Below are 17,234 nucleotides of genomic sequence, written 5' to 3' on the forward strand. Positions count from 1 at the left end.
AGACTCCGAATGAACGTTATACGTTTCTTCTGGATTATTTTATGACAAGTCTTCCAAACCTCTGTTAAATTCTAATACTAGGTATCTATGTCTTTGATATCTACTCCTGTCTCTTCATTAATCGCGCCAGCGGTCAAGTCGTTCCCCTCGTAAGTACGTCAAATGGACTCTTACCACATATCCGCTCTCTCCTTTACACCTCACATTGGAATTTTTATCCCTTTTTTATTGTTGCCACCTTTTCTTTTAATTTCACATGAGGTTGTTTTTACTTTTCTACATGCTAAGTCGATTCTTCCGACGTCCATTTCTTTTCCTATTTCGTCACATTTTTCCTGCAGTGATTTCGCCTTAGCTTCCCTGCGTTTCATATAGGTTTCACTGTATTCCTGAATTTCCCTCAACATTTCTGTGCTCCACTCTTTATTCGATCAGTATGTACTTCTTCTGTCTACCAAAGTTTCTCCATTACCTTCTGTGTATCTGTGTTTTTTATTCCAAATTACCTGACTGCCATATTTAGTACGTCCATTCCCCGTTCAATTGATTTGCCCACTGAGACGCTTAATATTGCACTATCTAGTAGCCTCGGTGAATTCCAAGGGCAACTCATCATTCCTCGAACTTCAGTATCCCACTTTGCGTATTAGTCTCCTAAACTTCAGCCTGCTCATCATAACTAAATTGTTATTTCAGACTATATGTGTTCATTGGCACACCATAAAATTCAGTATATGGTTTTGGAATATGTGTCTGACCATAATGTATTTCATCTAGATTCTTCCCGCGTCTTGAAACCTTCTCGAAGTGCTCCTTCTCCTCTTGTGGTTGTTGAACAAGTGAGTCTGCTATTACTAACCTAAATTTATTGCAGAACTCAGTTAGCCTTTCTCGTCTCTCGATCCTATAACCAACATATATAATGAAAAGGGTAAATATGATGGAGAAGAGAGGAGGAGCTCTTATTTAGATTGGGAATGGATGAGAGAGGGAATAGTGTATAGGCTGTTGGTTACATGTGGACACCAACTAATGCAGTGGTTAGCACACTGGACTCGCATTCGGGAGGACGACGGTTCAATCCCGTCTCCAGCCATCCTGATTTAGGTTTTCCGTGATTTCCCTAAATCGTTTCAGGCAAATGCCGGGATGGTTCCTTTGAAAGGGCACGGCCGATTTCCTTCCCTAACCCGAGCTTGCGCTCCGTCTCTAATGACCTCGTTGTCGACGGGACGTTAAACACTAACTACCACCACCACCAACTAATGAAGGTAGAGTCATAGGAAACGCGGGTATTCGTCCAGTAACACGACGAAAAGACCGGAAAGCTGCTCCCTCACCGTAGTGAAGGAGGCGAACAAGTCAACAGATGGAAGTGATTTAGGCTTATCGATAGTTTAAATTAAGCAAAGGAAAGGACATAGGACAGAGCCTTGGGTGACACCCGTAGCAGGCTGCAACGTGAGGGAATTAATATTTGTAATAGTGACAATGTATGGAAGATTACATAGGAAGGATCAAATAACAAGACACAGTTTCCCATAACTGGATATATTTGCGATCAGAATCAACAAGTAGCATGGTTTCCTTTGTCAGTTGACACATCATCAGAAGGAATTCTGAGCAACTGGTAGCACTCATAAGGCAACAGTTTTAATGGGTTACTTTATGGAGGACAATCCAATATCGCTGATAACCAGCCGGTATCACAGACGGTGTGGCGATTAATACTTGCTCATCTTTGGACTAAATGTACTCGTATTTCACAAAGACAGACGTAAAGAAATCTAGAGAAGGACGTAGTCCACCGGCAGCTGTCAAATGGCCACTGCAGTAGGTGTGGATCGCACTTTGTGTCCTAGCCTTTCTTCTTGCAGTTGAACAGCTTCTTAATCGTTAGCGAATTTCGTTGTTATTTCTACAGGAAAAAAATAATCTCGTTAAAAGTATTCATTGAATAAAATTACGAAACTATGTTTGTGCCATTAGAGGTAAGGGAACGATGGTCATAGGCTGCAGATGTGGCACACAATGTTGAAAGCTGGAATACACAGGCGAGGTGCGGCACGTGACGTCAGCCCGTATGTTCGCTTGATTACTTCACATATTCGAGAACACCGAATGCCAGATGTAGCGGCAATGAACATGGCCTGATTAAAATGTTTTGTCAGCCGACATGTGATTGTTTCTGTCTTTCTTTCCGGCTAGTTCCGATTGCCAGTCTGTTTTCCCTTCATACTCATGTTAACATGCCCCGTAAAACAATGTTGAACGGCGTGAGAAATTTTGTCACTCCTGACCGAGAATAAAGATGCCCGTGCTGCCCATGTATAGGCCCGATAATAAATTACAGAACACATGGAAACAGCTGTATCCAATAACAAATATCGTATGTCTTGCTGATAAATAAATGGCAGCTTGATATACAGTACGATCTTGTGTCTAGAAACAAATAAATATAAAACAACACGTTCTGAAGTAGAAACTATGTCATCACGATTGTCGACCTCCAGAGAGATCATTATAAAGCTGTCAAAAAGAGTAACGTCTGGGTGTGCGCAAGTGAACGTGAATTAAGAAGTTAACACAAAGGCTGGATGATGGTATAAAAAAGTTACAAGGATAAACAATTTCCTTGTGCAATTCCAGCTTTGTGTCGGTACCATGATCAGTAACTCAATATATTTGTAATTTATTAATTAAGGTACGGTTTGAAGATACCGCTTCACTTGTAGGGTTCTTTTCATTTTTGAGTACAGCACGGCCGGTTTTGGGATTTTACATAGCCACCATCAGCTGCAGTGCTGAAAATGAACAAGAGACCGGATCTACTGATTTTTACACGAGGCAGCACATAAGAAAAAGCAAAAGAAAATCCACAATAACATTTAATAGTTGCAGAAAAACCTAAGTCAATGGCAAAGCGATGGCAGAATTTACTACGAATGACAGTCCCGGTAAAGAAATTTGCAATGAACGCAAGGACACTTACACTTTGTGCTCTGACCCCAACCAACATAGATGAGTATAGGACGTGGTGTACCAGCAGCGAACGCAGAACACGGGTAGTCTACACGAAAAAGGAAGCAAACTGGTAAACTAGACAGGCAAAGGTACTGCCATCTGTTGACGGGAAGAACAATGTGAGACCAACTAGCATGGCCGTTCTCAATTTGAAATATTGAGTTGCATTGAAAAGACAAAAAATTAGAAGAAAGTTACATGAAAAGCATTAAGGGTAAATTACGATCGGTAAAGAAACAAATTGAACAGGGGCAGTACAGAACTGTAGTGAAACTACCCGAAGGCCGGCGACATAAAATTTGTGTACAAACACAATCAATTTTTTTTTCGATTCTATGAATGGCATGCAAGTTTTTAATTTAATGAAGACATTTTAGGCGATTTGGAATAACGTTTCAAAGTCATGAGTTAAAAGAACATAAACATGTCATAAGTTAAAAGAACATACACATACTCCTATGAAAAAGTATATCGCTACTGAACAAAATGGAAGGCGGCAAAAGCTTCACAATGTCAAAAACTCCTGTACCAATTAATACTAGCAGCAATAGCAGTAAAGGGACACATTAAAAGTAGGAGCAATTGAAAAACAGATATGTAAATGCCGGTGACTCAACGAGGCTTAGGTAAGATAGGATATGAGACAAATTGTACCTCATGAATGACGGAAATTTCAATTTAGTGAGGCTACAGATAACGACGCACAATAATGCCTCGTAGTCATAGAATGAAAAATTAAAAATATGCTATTTTCTATTAAAAGAGGAAATTTACAGCTTTGTTTAACAGAAATTGGGTGGACTTTGCAATAGTTACTATAAGAAATGGTGTAATGTACAATAATCAGAAACCAGGAGAAGGAAATGAGGCTGGTGCTATTTCAAAACGTAAAAGTTATTTAAACGGATTGCTTGCTTAAGCGAAGTTTTCTCATTCAAAATGCCCAGTGGACCACGGTTAATGCAGCGGATAACTTCTATTTATTCTGAAAGATTTAAAACAAGTCTGTTACGTTGATCATATAGAATGGTGCAGTTAGTGTTTGTATCTGAAATGGTATGACAATAATTCTTCTTGTCTTTAGTGAGGGCGGATTTAGAATTGCCGAGATCCTGATGCTATCTGAAAAGAATGCTAAAGGAACGGCCAGTTTGGCCAATATAAGCGGAAGGATGCAGTAGACACCAGATTCTGCATATCGATTGTCTTCTCTGGTTTCAATGGTTGTCCGATATAGAGGTGGGGTATAATGCCGTGTTTCCAAGCCATTAGCCGATCCTATCGGATATAACAACTACATACGGTGTCGTGTAATTTTTTTTTAAATTATCAATTACTAGTAGATGACAGGACAATCTGGAACCTATTGTTAGAAACGACTTTTGTTTGCAGTAGGTGGAGAAGAACATCAACAAAGTTTGGTTGGTATCCATTAGCAAGTGCCACAAATTTAATGGTATCCAACTCACGCTGGCAGTTTTGTTTTGAGAGAGGAACTCTAACCGCCCGGTAAAGCACTGCTTTGAATGAACTGAAGAGCAGAGAACAATATTATCAGTCCTCTCTGGTTTCCTGAATATATTGATGTGAACTGTAGTGTCATGTAACGTAATTTCCAAATACAAAACTGCGAGTCTAAAGCCTATACAGAATCTTTAGGTGCATTTTGCTGAAGTCTTTTAGAAAAAGTCGCGGCTAGGCATCACTCCCATGATACGAAAGCATTATGTCACTGTCGTATCTTTTGTAGCACACTGCTCTTTGAAGGTGTTGGGTGTGGTTGATGTAAACGTTAGCTATTATACTTGCAATGGAGATCACATGTCTAACTCATCAGTCAGTACGTATACGGTGTTTTTAAAAGCAAAGTAGTTAGGTAAATAAAAATTCTTAAGAATCGAAGGAAATTATTATTTTCTTGTAAACCATAAGTTGGATTCAGTAGTAAGAATCACCTCTTTAGCGGCGATATTGGTCTACTTGCTAGATTTTTATCACTGCTTACAGTCACTCGTGTAAGGTGTGTAATTAACTCATCTCTAATCTTAATGTAATGATTATGTGTACGACTCTTGTTTTACACTACCATCTTTGGATTTGGAAATTACGTTAGAAGACAGTAAAGTTCGCTTTAATATATTTAGGAAACCAACAGTGGGTGGTTCTATTACTGACTGCTGTTCAGTTCATTCGAAACAGCAAAAAAATGGCTGCTCTTCGTGCAGTACTTTACCGAGTTAGTAGAGTCCCTCTCTCAAAGCAAAACTACCAGCTTGAGTTGGATATCACTAAATGTATGGCACTTGCTAATGGTTACCAGCTGAACGTTGTTGATGTTCACTCCAGTAAATGCAATCGAAAGTCGCTTCTAGCGATCGGTACCAGATTACCCTATCATCTACTAGTAATCACAATCCTAAAAAAATTTTTGGCAGGATCCCGTACGTAGATGTTATATCCGATAGGATCGGCTAATGTCTCAGTAAAGAGGACTTTATACCCGTGTTCTATATCCCCATTAAGATCTGGCACCTACCGAAGCACAACAAAACCAGAGAAGACACTCGCAACACGCAATCGAATGTCTGTCGCATCCAGTGTAGTTATTGTCCCTCCGCCTACATAGGCCAAAATGGCCGCTCCTTTAGCATACGCTATACAGAGCACCAGGACCCTAGCAAATTCTAAATCCGCCCTCACTAATCACTTGAAGAATCATAATTATTCCATTTCATTTATAAACACGAACTGCAGCATTTTAAGTAATCAACGAAACTACTTGTTTTAAATCTCCGTGATCCGTCGGACATTTTTAATGAGCAAACTTCGCTTAAGCAAGCAGCCTTTTTGAATAACTTTTCTGTTTTGAAGTAGCGTACAGCCTCGTTTCCTCCTCCTCCAGTTTTCTGATAATTGTACGTTACACATGTGTACTTCTTAACTGGGTGAGTGTTTTCGCCATTGCTTTGGTGGCCTAATGAAGCTTAGCTATTATAAGGCATGTCCCCATTTTCTATAGTAATGACTGTGCGGTCCACCCACATTCTGTGAAACGTAGCTGGAAAGCTCCTCTTTTAATGGAAGTTTGCATATTTTTATTTTTTCGTCCTGTGACTACAGCGCATTATTGTGCGTTATTATCTGTGTCCTCATTAAATTAAAATCTGCCTGTTGTTCTACATGTGCAGTTTGTCTCACATCTTATCTTACGTAAACCTCTTTGACTCGCCGTCTAGGTTAGCTGTTTCTGAATTGCTCCTACTTTTAATGTGCCCCTTTAGTGTTACTGCTGCTGGCTGCTCCGCAGCGGGTATAGGAGTTTTTGTCAGTGCGGACTTCAAGCTTTTTCTACCTGCCATCTTGTTTAGTAGCGAGACGTTTCTTTAATAGGAGTGGCACATGTGTGTGTTCTTTTAACTCATGGTTGTGGCACGTTATTCCAGGTTACCGTATGTGCCCCCACTATATAAAAAACTTGCATGTAATTCATAGAAAGGAAAAATGTGTTTCATTGCGTTTTACGGTTTATACATAAACTTCATGACGCCGGGTTTCAGTTAGTTTTAGTACAGTTCTGTTCTCCCCTGTTCAGTATGTTGCTTTACCATTCATACTGTACTATTAATGCTTTTTATGTAACTTTCTTGTGGTTTTTTCCTTTCGAATGTAAATCACTAATTCAAATTGTGAATGGCCGTCAGTACCTTTGCCTCTCTGGTTTACCAATTTGCGTCCGTCTTCCAGTACGCTACTCCGTGTTGTGCGCTCGCTGCTGGAACACTACGTATTATATTTGTCCATCAAGGCGCTCGGGATCACAGCACACAGTGTAAATGTCTTGGTGTTCTTCACATATTTCACTAACCAGGCAGTCGTTCGTAGTATTGTCTGGTTTCGCTTTGCCCTTTACTTAGGTTTTACCGCACCCATCCCGACTGATGTTTTCTATGGTCTTATACTGAATTATTTTTTTTTTTTTTGCTTTTTCATGTGTACTATTGTGTGTAAAAATTATTGTTAGCTTCGGTCCATTGTGTATTTCCAGTATCACTGCTAATGATGGGCGTGTACGAGTCCGAAAGCGGTCGTGTTTTAAGTACTGAAAAATAAATACAACCTTACAACTGAAGCTGTATATTCAACTCTACTCTCATGCTCTGTTTTGGATGTTTCTCCAGCAGGATTGTTTGTTGGTGATTAACGTTTCCGTCAGAGCTGCAAATAACATTTTTATTAGTGACTACTTTCGAACATTTTCGGTCATTGTCAAACTTACATTTGAAAGCACAGTGTTACTACCGAAACTTGAAATACAATTTTTCAAACATTTTTCACAGATTTCAGTAGTGTGATAAGAAATAAATATTAAAAATGTTTCAAAATTCAGTAAAGTAGTTAGCTTATGATATATCTGTAAAAAAAAAAAAAACAGTGCGGTAATGTTGACACCTTTAACAATACAAAAAATGGTTCAAATGGGTCTGAGCACTATGGGACTTAACAGCTGTGGTCATCAGTCCCCTAGAACTCAGAACTACTTAAACCTAACTAACCTACGGACATCACACACATCCATGCTCGAGGCAGGATTCGAACCTGCGACCGTAGCAGTCGCGCTTTATCAATACAGTAACTATGTATTTGGTTGCAACATTACGATCTCTAAAGCATTGAGTATAGAACAACATAATAAACAACTGAGACCGCCTTTCAAATTTTTTATGTATAAAGAACTAAGGCGCCTGCCATATTTGGAAAGTATGAAGACAATCGTACTACAGTCAAATGAGGTTTGTTACACTGGTATGACGGAAAAAAAAATATTATACACAGTGATACTTCACATATGCACGTATGTCATATGAGATTTAAAGGTTTTCTGTAACTTGTGCTCACAAGATGTTTGAAAATATTCCATCTCATGTTTTGTTAATAACATTGTACCTTCCAGTGTAGGTAATAATTTCAAAACGGACGAGAAAGTTCAAAACTAGTCAGTAATAAAAATATTGTTTGCAACTCTGACGGAAACCTTAATAAATTACAAATAATTTCTTGTTCGTTATCGGTTTGCATATATTATTGGCAGCACAAAGCATTGCATACAGCAATAGAATCATGTAGGTGCAGACGTAAAATCAGTATTCAGCGTTCAGAATACCCGGACAACTGCCGCTGAATGATCCACACACACTCTCGTTGATAGATGTCCACAGCCGTTTCATGGATAGTTTCATGTGGAGAAGTTACCATCCCCTCTATGAAGACCATCGGACCCAGTCGGCAATATTATGCATCATGTTAGCTGCAGGGTGGTTATAGTTAAATTTTCGCTACTTGGGTCAGTGTATAGGGAAAACTATTTACGGTATGGTTAACACGCAGTATAGGAATGATGTTCAGACTATGCGCTGAAGGATTTGCGTTGTTAATAGTGTTGGTCTCACAAGCTTCGACATGGCTGCGAAAGGAACAGTGACCTGAAAATGTAAAATAAACTTCTTTTATTTCACGTCTGTGGTTACAAACTTGTAGTTCCTCAGACTACCGTTTTCGGTCAGTAATGACCATCTTCAGATCTGCAACAAAATATAGGAAAAACACGAATACAACTGGTGGATTGCCTACAGCTGAAAACAGTGAAATAGGCCATGATGAAAAGTATTACTGACATGCAAGCGAAAACTCTGCGATTTAAATAAGACGAGGCCACTAGAGAGTGTCAAAATTACTGTCACTTAATTTTTTCCCTTTTAACAATATGACTTCTGTCGTGTTTTAATTTATTTCATTTTATTACTGTAATTACTTTTACACCTTATAAGTGCAGTATAGAATTTACTGATTGTATCCCTCTTTTTATTTTACATTTGACAGTTACCATTGAAGAATATGTGTACGCCTACAGTAGCAGCATCTGGCAAACTTGCGACACAAACATTTTGTGGCTACTGTGCAGCAGTTTCTTTCGAACAATAGCGCTGCTCACAAGATGACTCCTGTATAAACTGTAAGTAATATATCTGTGACGATGCTGACGCTGATTTTGTGTTTAGCAATTAACGATGCAACGTTTGGTTCAGTATATTAGGATATTTTTTTATGAAACTGGGGTGCCTCGTTATATTTAAAGGGCACAATTTTCACGTCCCTGCCAGTAAGACTTTTCATCATGGCCTGTTCTTTTGTTTTAAGCTGTAGACAACCCACTAGTTGTGTGTTTTCCCTATATTTTGCTGCAGATCTGATAATGGTCATTGGTGACTGAAACCTGAGGACCTACAAGTTTGTGACCATGGACGTGAAACAAAAGAAATTTAGTAGTGCTGGTATCGTGAGTTGCCGTAACTGGTGTGGACAAGCGGGGCAGGGCTTCTATCGCATAGCTGTTTTATCAACACCACAGCAAAAGTACTGCTGCTCTTGGCCAGTATCGATGCATTAAAGGAATACGAAGAGGTCCTCTTTTCGCACCAGGGTTGAGGTACATGCTTCGGAAGTTCGAATTAACTGGTGATTTGGGGACTGCTCCCGAAAGAGGCCGGCGGCCAATTGCGCAACAAATCGTTGAAGAAGTTACTGTTGCCATGGCCGTATCACGACAGTTGAACATTCCCCGGTCCACCATTCAGAATGAACTGTCAACAATTATTGTCAAATGGTATCTAGTGCAGTTCCAGGCTTTCGTGTAAACATACGGTCGTCACATTGAGCTACGTTTGTAACGCGAAACGTCAACATGGTATGCAACTAATAAACGTTAGACATTCATGTGGAAATTAAAATGTCTTTCTTTCAGCGGTTTACTCGTTATTTCTCTTCCGCATGTCCTCACAAATGTTTCCACGAAGTTTCACTGCTATAATCGTTTTCCATGGAGGTCCTCTCAAGCAGCGACGTTTAATCGTAAGCACTCTGTATGTGAAAGAAGCTGCACAGCGTAGCGCAGCGCAGCGCGGTCTTGCGGCCAACTTACCACCGAAGGCGATGCATCGCAGGTGCAGCGTGTCGCCCTCCGAGAAGGGCCCGGCCACGGAGGTGAACCTGTGGCCGGCGTCGTCCTCGATCAACAGTCGCGTCGGAGGCACTGCAGCAGAAAATTAGTGGCCGTCACGTCTCAGTTGCGTGGCAACCTAAATCGAAAGCCCCAGCCACAACTCCAGAAACTCAAGTCAACACATACACACACATACGCGTACACACACACACACACACACACACACACACACACACACACACTGCTACTTCCAAGCAAGTGTAATTTACAAACAAAAGCGTCTCATTCAACTCTTCGACTTATCCTTGAAGAGTACCAAGTTAAATGAATGTCGTTTCCATTTAAAATGCAGGCCGCTGTGGCCGAGTGGTTCTAGGCACTTCAGTCCGGAACCACGCTGCTTCTACGGTCACAGGTTCGAATCGTGCCTCGGGCATGGATGTGTGTGATGTCAAATGGTTCAAATGGCTCTGAGCACTATGGGACCTAACTGCTGAGGTCATCAGTCCCCTAGAACTTAGAGCTACTTAAACCTAACAAACCTGAGGACATCACACACATCCATGCCCGAGACAGGATTCGAACCTGCGACCGTAGTGGTCGCGCGGTTCCAGACAGTAGCGCCTAGAAGCGCTCGGCCACTCTGGCCGGCCCTGTGTGATGTCCTTATATTAGTTTCAAGTAGTTCTAAGTCTAGGGCACTGATGACCTCAGATGTTAAGTCTTATAGTACTTAGAGCAATTTTGAACCATTTACACTCACTGGGCAAAGAAGTTGCATCAGCTAAAAGGAGCAAACTACTTTGCAGAATCCTGTGCGCTGGGTGATCACGTGACCCGCCACCACTGATGACATTCAGTCAAACTAAGTGATGTGTTCCACTTGAGGCCATGTAACACAGTGAAAGAACAGTGGTCGATAAAAGATCCTAACAGATAATGGCCGGAAACGTTTACAGCTTTCTCAAGAAGAACCCAGCATGACTTGCTACTGTCACTGAAAGTTAGTCAATTTCAATAATCTTCCCAACGACGTTCATGGCTTTTAGAAAATAAACTGACGCTAAACCACAGTTAGACTCAGTTTGTACAGTTTCTAAGCACAATTGAAGAAAGCTCGACTTTTTAATTTCACAAAATTGGCATATGATCAGTGAAACTGAAAAGTTAAAATTTCTGGTTGTTCAGACAGATAGCAAACAGTCGTGGAAAGCCGAAGTTCACAATCATCTTCAAAGATTTAATGCTGCCATTTTTACTATTCTAACGGTATCTGAAGTAAGTGACATTCGACAAGAAAAGTAGTCTACATAATTTTCATTCGCTTATGACGCACGGTACTATGTTTTTGATTAACTTCCAATTCTCAGAGGGTACTTTTGGCTCAGAAACCGGCGGTTCGGTCAATAAGTGGTGTAAGTTCGCGAATCTCTTGTCGACACCCGTTATTTAGTCTGCGTAATTATAAATCGGCCACTCAATATATGTATATTCTGTACTGAGGTTTCTTTTTAACAATTTCAGCTTATTCAAAAAATTAGCAGCTTTCACTTTGTTAATACTAGGCAGAAATCCAATCTGAAATTGGATCACACTTCCCTGACTCTTGTGCAGAACGGCGTGCATTATATCTACATCAACATCTACATCTACATCTACATGGATACTCTGCAAATCACATTTAAGTGTCTGGCAGAGGGTTCATCGAACCACCTTCACCATTCTCTATTACTCCAGTCTTGTATAGCGCGAGGAAAGAATGAACACCTACACCTTTAAGTACGAGCTCTGATTTCCCTTATTTTATCGTGGTGATCGTTCCTCCGTATGTAGGTCGGTGTCAACAAAATATTTTCGCATTCGAAGGAGAAAGTTGGTGATTGGAATTTCGTGAGAAGATTGCGTCGCAAAGAAACCCGCCTTTCTTTTAATGATCCTGTATCATTCCTGTGACACTCTCTCCCATATTTCGCAATAACTTTTTCGATGTACACCGTCATTCCTATCTGGTAAGGATCCCACACCGCGCAGCAGTATTCTAAAAGAGGATGGAGAAGTGTAGTGTAGGCAGTCTCCTTAGTAGACCTGTTACATCTTCAAGTGACCTGCCAATTAAACGCAGTCTTTGGTTAGACGTCCCCACATTTTCTATGTGCTCTTTCCACTTTAACTTGTTCGCAATTGTGTTACGTAGGCATTTAGTTGAATTTAGATTAGACTGATTTAACGTGTAACCGAAGTTTAACGAGTTCCTCTTAGCACTCGTGTGGATGACCTCACACTTTTCTTTATTTAGGGTCAATGCCACTTTTCGCACCATTCAGATATTTTTTTCTAAATCATGTTGTAGTTTGTTTTGATCTTGTGATGACTTTATTAGTCGATAAACGACAGTGTCATCTGTAAACAACCGAGGATGGCTGCTCAGATTGTCTCCCAATTCGTTTATATAGATAAGGAACAGCAAAGGGCCTATAACACTACCTTGGGGAACGCCAAAAATCTCTTCTCATTAACTTGATGACGTTCCGTTAGTTACTACGAACTGTGACCTCTCTGACAGGAAATCACAAAACCAGTCTCATGTTGTTGTTGTGGTCTTCAGTCCTGAGACTGGTTTGATGCAGCTCTCCGTGCTACTCTATCCTGCACAAGCTTCTTCATTTCCCAGTACCTACTGCAACCTACATTCTTCTGAATCTGCTTTGTGTACTCATCTCTTGGTCTTCCTCTACGATTTTTACCCTCCACGCTGCCCTCCAATACTAAATTTGTGATCCCTTGATGCCTCAGAACATGTCCTACCAACCGATCCCTTCTTCTAGTCAAGTTGTGCCACAAATTTCTCTTCTCCCCAATCCTATTCAACACCTCCACATTAGTTATGTGATCTACCCATCTAATCTTCAGCATTCTTCAGTAGCACCACATTTCGAAAGCTTCTATTCTCTTCTTGGCTAAACTATTTATCGTCCATGTTTCAATTCCATACAAATACTTTCAGAAACGACTTCCTGACACTTAAATATATACTCGATGTTAACAAATTTCTCTTCTTCAGAAACGCTTTCCTTCCCAATGCTAGTCTACATTTTATATCCTCTCTCCTTCGACCATCATCAGTTATTTTGCTCCCCGAATAGCAAAACTCCTTTACTACTTTAAGTGTCTCATTTCCTAATCTAATACCCTCAACATCACCCGACTTAATTTGTCTTCATTCCATTATCCTCGTTTTGCTTTGGTTGATGTTCATCTTATATCCTCCCTTCAAGACACTAGCCATTCCGTTCAACTGTTCTTCCAAGTCTTCTGTTGTCTCTGACAGAATTACAGTGTCATCGGCGAACCTCAAAGTTTTTATTTCTTCTCCATGGATTTTAATTCCTACTCCGAATTTTTCTTTTGTTTCCTTCACTGCTTGCTCAATATACAGATTGAATAACATCGGGGAGAGGCTACAACCCTGTCTCACTCCGTTCCCAACCACTCCTTACGTTTCATGCCCCTCAACTCTTATAACAGCCACTTTGTTTCTATACAAATTAGAAATAGCCTTTCGCTCCCTGTATTTTACCCCAGCCACCTTCAGAATTTGAAAGGAGTATTCCAGTCAAGATTGTCAAAAGCTTTCTCTAAGTCTACAAATGCTAGAAACGTAGGTTTGCCTTTCCTTAATCTACCTACTAAGGTAAGCCGTAGGGTCAGTATTACCTCACGTGATCCAATATTTCTACGGAATCCAAACTGATCTTCCCCAAGGTCGGCTTATACTAGTTTCTCCATTCGTCTGTAAAGAATTCGCGTTAGTATTTTGCAGCCGTTACTTATTAAACTGATTGTTCGGTAATTCTCGCATCTGTCAACACCTGCTTTCTTTGGGATTGGAATTATTATATTCTTCTTGAAGTCTGAGGGTATTTCGCCTGTTTCATACATCTTGCTCACCAGATGGTAGAGTTTTGTCATGACTGGCTAACCCAAGGCCATCAGTAGATCTAATGGAATGTTGTCTACTCCCGGGGCCTTGTTTCGACTTATGTCTTTCAGTGCTCTGTCAAACTCTTCACGCATTATCATATCTCCCATTTCATCTTCAGGTACATCCTCTTCCATTTTCATAATATTGTCCTCAAGTACATCGCCCTTGTATAGACCCTCTATATACTCCTTTCACCTTTCTGCTTTCCCTTCTTTGCTTAGAACTGGGTTTCAATCTGAGCTCTTGATATTCATACAAGTGGTTCTCTTTTCTCCAAAGGTCTCTTTAATTTTCCTGTAGGCAGTATCTATCTTACCCCTAGTGAGATAAGCCTCTACATCATTACATTTATCTTCTAGCCATCCCTGCTTACCATTTTGCACTTCCTGTCGATCTCATTTTTGAGACGTTTGTATTCCTTTTTGCCTGCTTAATTTACTGCATATTTATATTTTCCCCTTTCATCAATTAAAATCAATATTTCTTCTGTAACCTAAGGGTTTCTACTAGCCCTCGTGTTTTTACCTACTTGATCCTCTGCTGCCTTCACTACTTCGTCCCTCAAAGCTACCCACTCTTCTTCTACTGTACTTCTTTCCCCCATTCCTGTCAATTGTTCCCTTATGCTCTCCCTGAAACTCTCTACAACCTCTGGTTCTTTCAGTTTATCCAGGTCCCATCTTCTTAAATTGCCACCTTTTTGCAGTTTCTTCAGTTTTAATCTACAGTTCATAACCAATAGATCGTGGTCAGAGTCCACATCTGCCCCTGGAAATGTCTTACAATTTAAAACCTGGTTCCTAAATCTCTGTCTTACCATTATATAATCTATCTGATACCTTTTAGTATCTCCAGGGTTCTTCCATGTATACAACCTTCTTTCATGATTCTTGAACCAAGTGTTAGCTATGATTAAGTTGTGCTCTGTGCAAAATTCTACCAGACGGCTTCCTCTTTCATTTCTTAGACCGAATCCATATTCACCTACTATGTTCCCTTCTCTCCCTTTTCCTACTCTCCAATTCCAGTCACCCATGACTATTAAATTTTCGTCTCCCTTCACTATCTGAATAATTTCTTTTATTTCATCATACATTTCTTCAATTTCTTCGTCATCTGCAGAGCTAGTTGGCATATAAACTTGTACTACTGTGGTAGGCGTGGGATTCATGTCTATCTTGGCCACAATAATGCGTTCACTATGCTTTTTGTAGTAGCTTACCCGCATTCCTAATTTTTTTTTCATTATTAAACCTACTCCTGGGACACCCCTATTTGACTTTGTATTTATAACCCTGTATTGGCCTGACCAAAAGTCTTGTTCCTCCTGCCACCGAACTTCACTAATTCCCACTATATCTAACTTTAACCTATCCATTTCCCTTTTTAAATTTTCTAACCTACCTGCCCGATTAAGGGATCTGACATTCCACGTTCCGATCCGTAGAACGCCAGTTCTCTTTCTCCTGATAACAACGTCCTCTTGAGTAGTCCCGCCCGGAGATCCAAATGGGGGACTATTTTACCTCCGGAATATTTTACTCAAGAGGACGCCATCATCATTTAATCATACAGTAAAGCTGCACGCCCTCGGGAAAAATTACGGCTGTAGTTTCCCCTTGCTTTCAGCCGTTCGCAATACCAGCACAGCAAGGCTGTTTTGGTTAGTGTTACAAGGCCAGATCAGTCAATCATCCAGACTGTTGCCCCTGCAACTACTGAAAAGGCTGCTGCCCCTCTTCAGGAAACACACGTTTGTCTGGCCTCTCAATAGATACCCCTCCGTTGTGATTGCACCTACGGTACGGCTATCTGTATCTCTGAGGCACGCAAGCCTCCCCACCAACGGCAAGGTCCATGGTTCATGGGGGGAAGCCACATAACAGTCACATAACTGAGACGTTATTCCATAAGCAAGCAATTTCAATACGAGCCGCTTGTGTGGGACAGTGTAAAAAGCCTTCCGGAAATCCAAAAATACGGAAATCCCTTGTCAATAGCACTCAATACTTCATGTGAATAAAGAGCTAGTTGTGTTTCACAGGAACGATGTTTTCTAAACCCATGTTGACTGTGTGTCAATTGACAGTTTCCTTCGAGGTAATTCATAATGTTGGAACACAATATATGTTCCAAAATCCTGCTGCATATCGGCCTGTAATTTAATGGATTACTCGTACTACCTTTCTTGAATATTGGTGTGACCTGTGCAATTTTCCAGTCTTTGGGTACGGATCTTTCGTCGAGCGAACGGTTGTATATGATTGTTGAGTATGGAGCTAATGCATCAGCATACTCCGAAAGGAACCTAACTGGTAGACAGTTAGGACCAGAAGACTTAATTTTATTAAGTAATTTAATTTGCGTCGCTACGCCGAGGATATTTACTTACACGTTACTCATGTTGGCAGCTGTCCTCGATTCGAATTCTGGAATATTTACTTCGTCTTCTTTTGTGAAGGCATTTCGGAAGGCTGTGTTTAGTAACTCTGCTTTGGCGGCACTGTCCACTTTTCATAAACTAACACAAGAATTTAAAATTTTCAGCAGTAATCCACTCGCTTACAATTCGGAACTGAAGAGTTTCGTCCTCGGTCACTCCCCCCATTCTGTCGAGGAGTTCCTTGAAAAATTATGCTGATCCCTGTGTTATATTGTTGACTGCGTTTACATAAGCTTGTTCCTTGTCTTCTTTTGGGTTCATAAAGATTTTATTTTATCTGTTATTCCTTTTACGTTGTAATCTCGTGTACGGACACTTTCCATGACTTTCGATGTTTGCTCTTCAGTTTCACCCTACGGAAATAGAAATGTAAAACAAAGTAAATAAAAATACATTGGGAAGAGGACTGTGTGCAATGAACGGTTCGAGTCAGGACCTCCCAAAAGAACACTACTAACAGCGTCACGTAAGAAATAATGCCACACTTGGCGGTTGCCATGCTATTCCACATCCTAATTCAAGCCAAAGTGTGTCCAGCAAAACCTTGTCCCGCCAACAGGATGCCGTTTAAAAAACGAGGCTCTGGCGACGCATAACTGCGTGCGGCGTGGTCAAGAACAGGTGCCATCAACGCAGCGCCGTGCAGAGGTGACTCATTAGCCCAATGAGACGAAGAAATGTAGCGTTCGTGTCAAATATTTTTTTCCGGTTAAAATTTCAAATTTAATCATATTATATCTAAAAAAATTTGTAACTTGTATATTTTCTTGTCTTACTACTACTTTTAT

The 17,234-nt window shown here is 40.5% G+C and overlaps 1 protein-coding gene across 1 annotated transcript in view; it reads right to left on the minus strand.

Annotated features, from left to right (window-relative positions):
* LOC126260711 (hemicentin-1-like) overlaps window positions 1-17,234 on the minus strand; it is a 768,668-nt gene that overhangs the window by 265,163 nt on the left and 486,271 nt on the right. Inside the window, exon 4 of the mRNA XM_049958048.1 lies at window positions 10,001-10,111. Coding sequence (XP_049814005.1) covers window positions 10,001-10,111 — 111 coding nt within the window. The remainder of the gene's footprint in view (window positions 1-10,000; window positions 10,112-17,234) is intronic.

Source organism: Schistocerca nitens, chromosome 5 (assembly GCF_023898315.1).
Source record: "Schistocerca nitens isolate TAMUIC-IGC-003100 chromosome 5, iqSchNite1.1, whole genome shotgun sequence".
NCBI classification, from domain to species: domain Eukaryota; kingdom Metazoa; phylum Arthropoda; class Insecta; order Orthoptera; family Acrididae; genus Schistocerca; species Schistocerca nitens.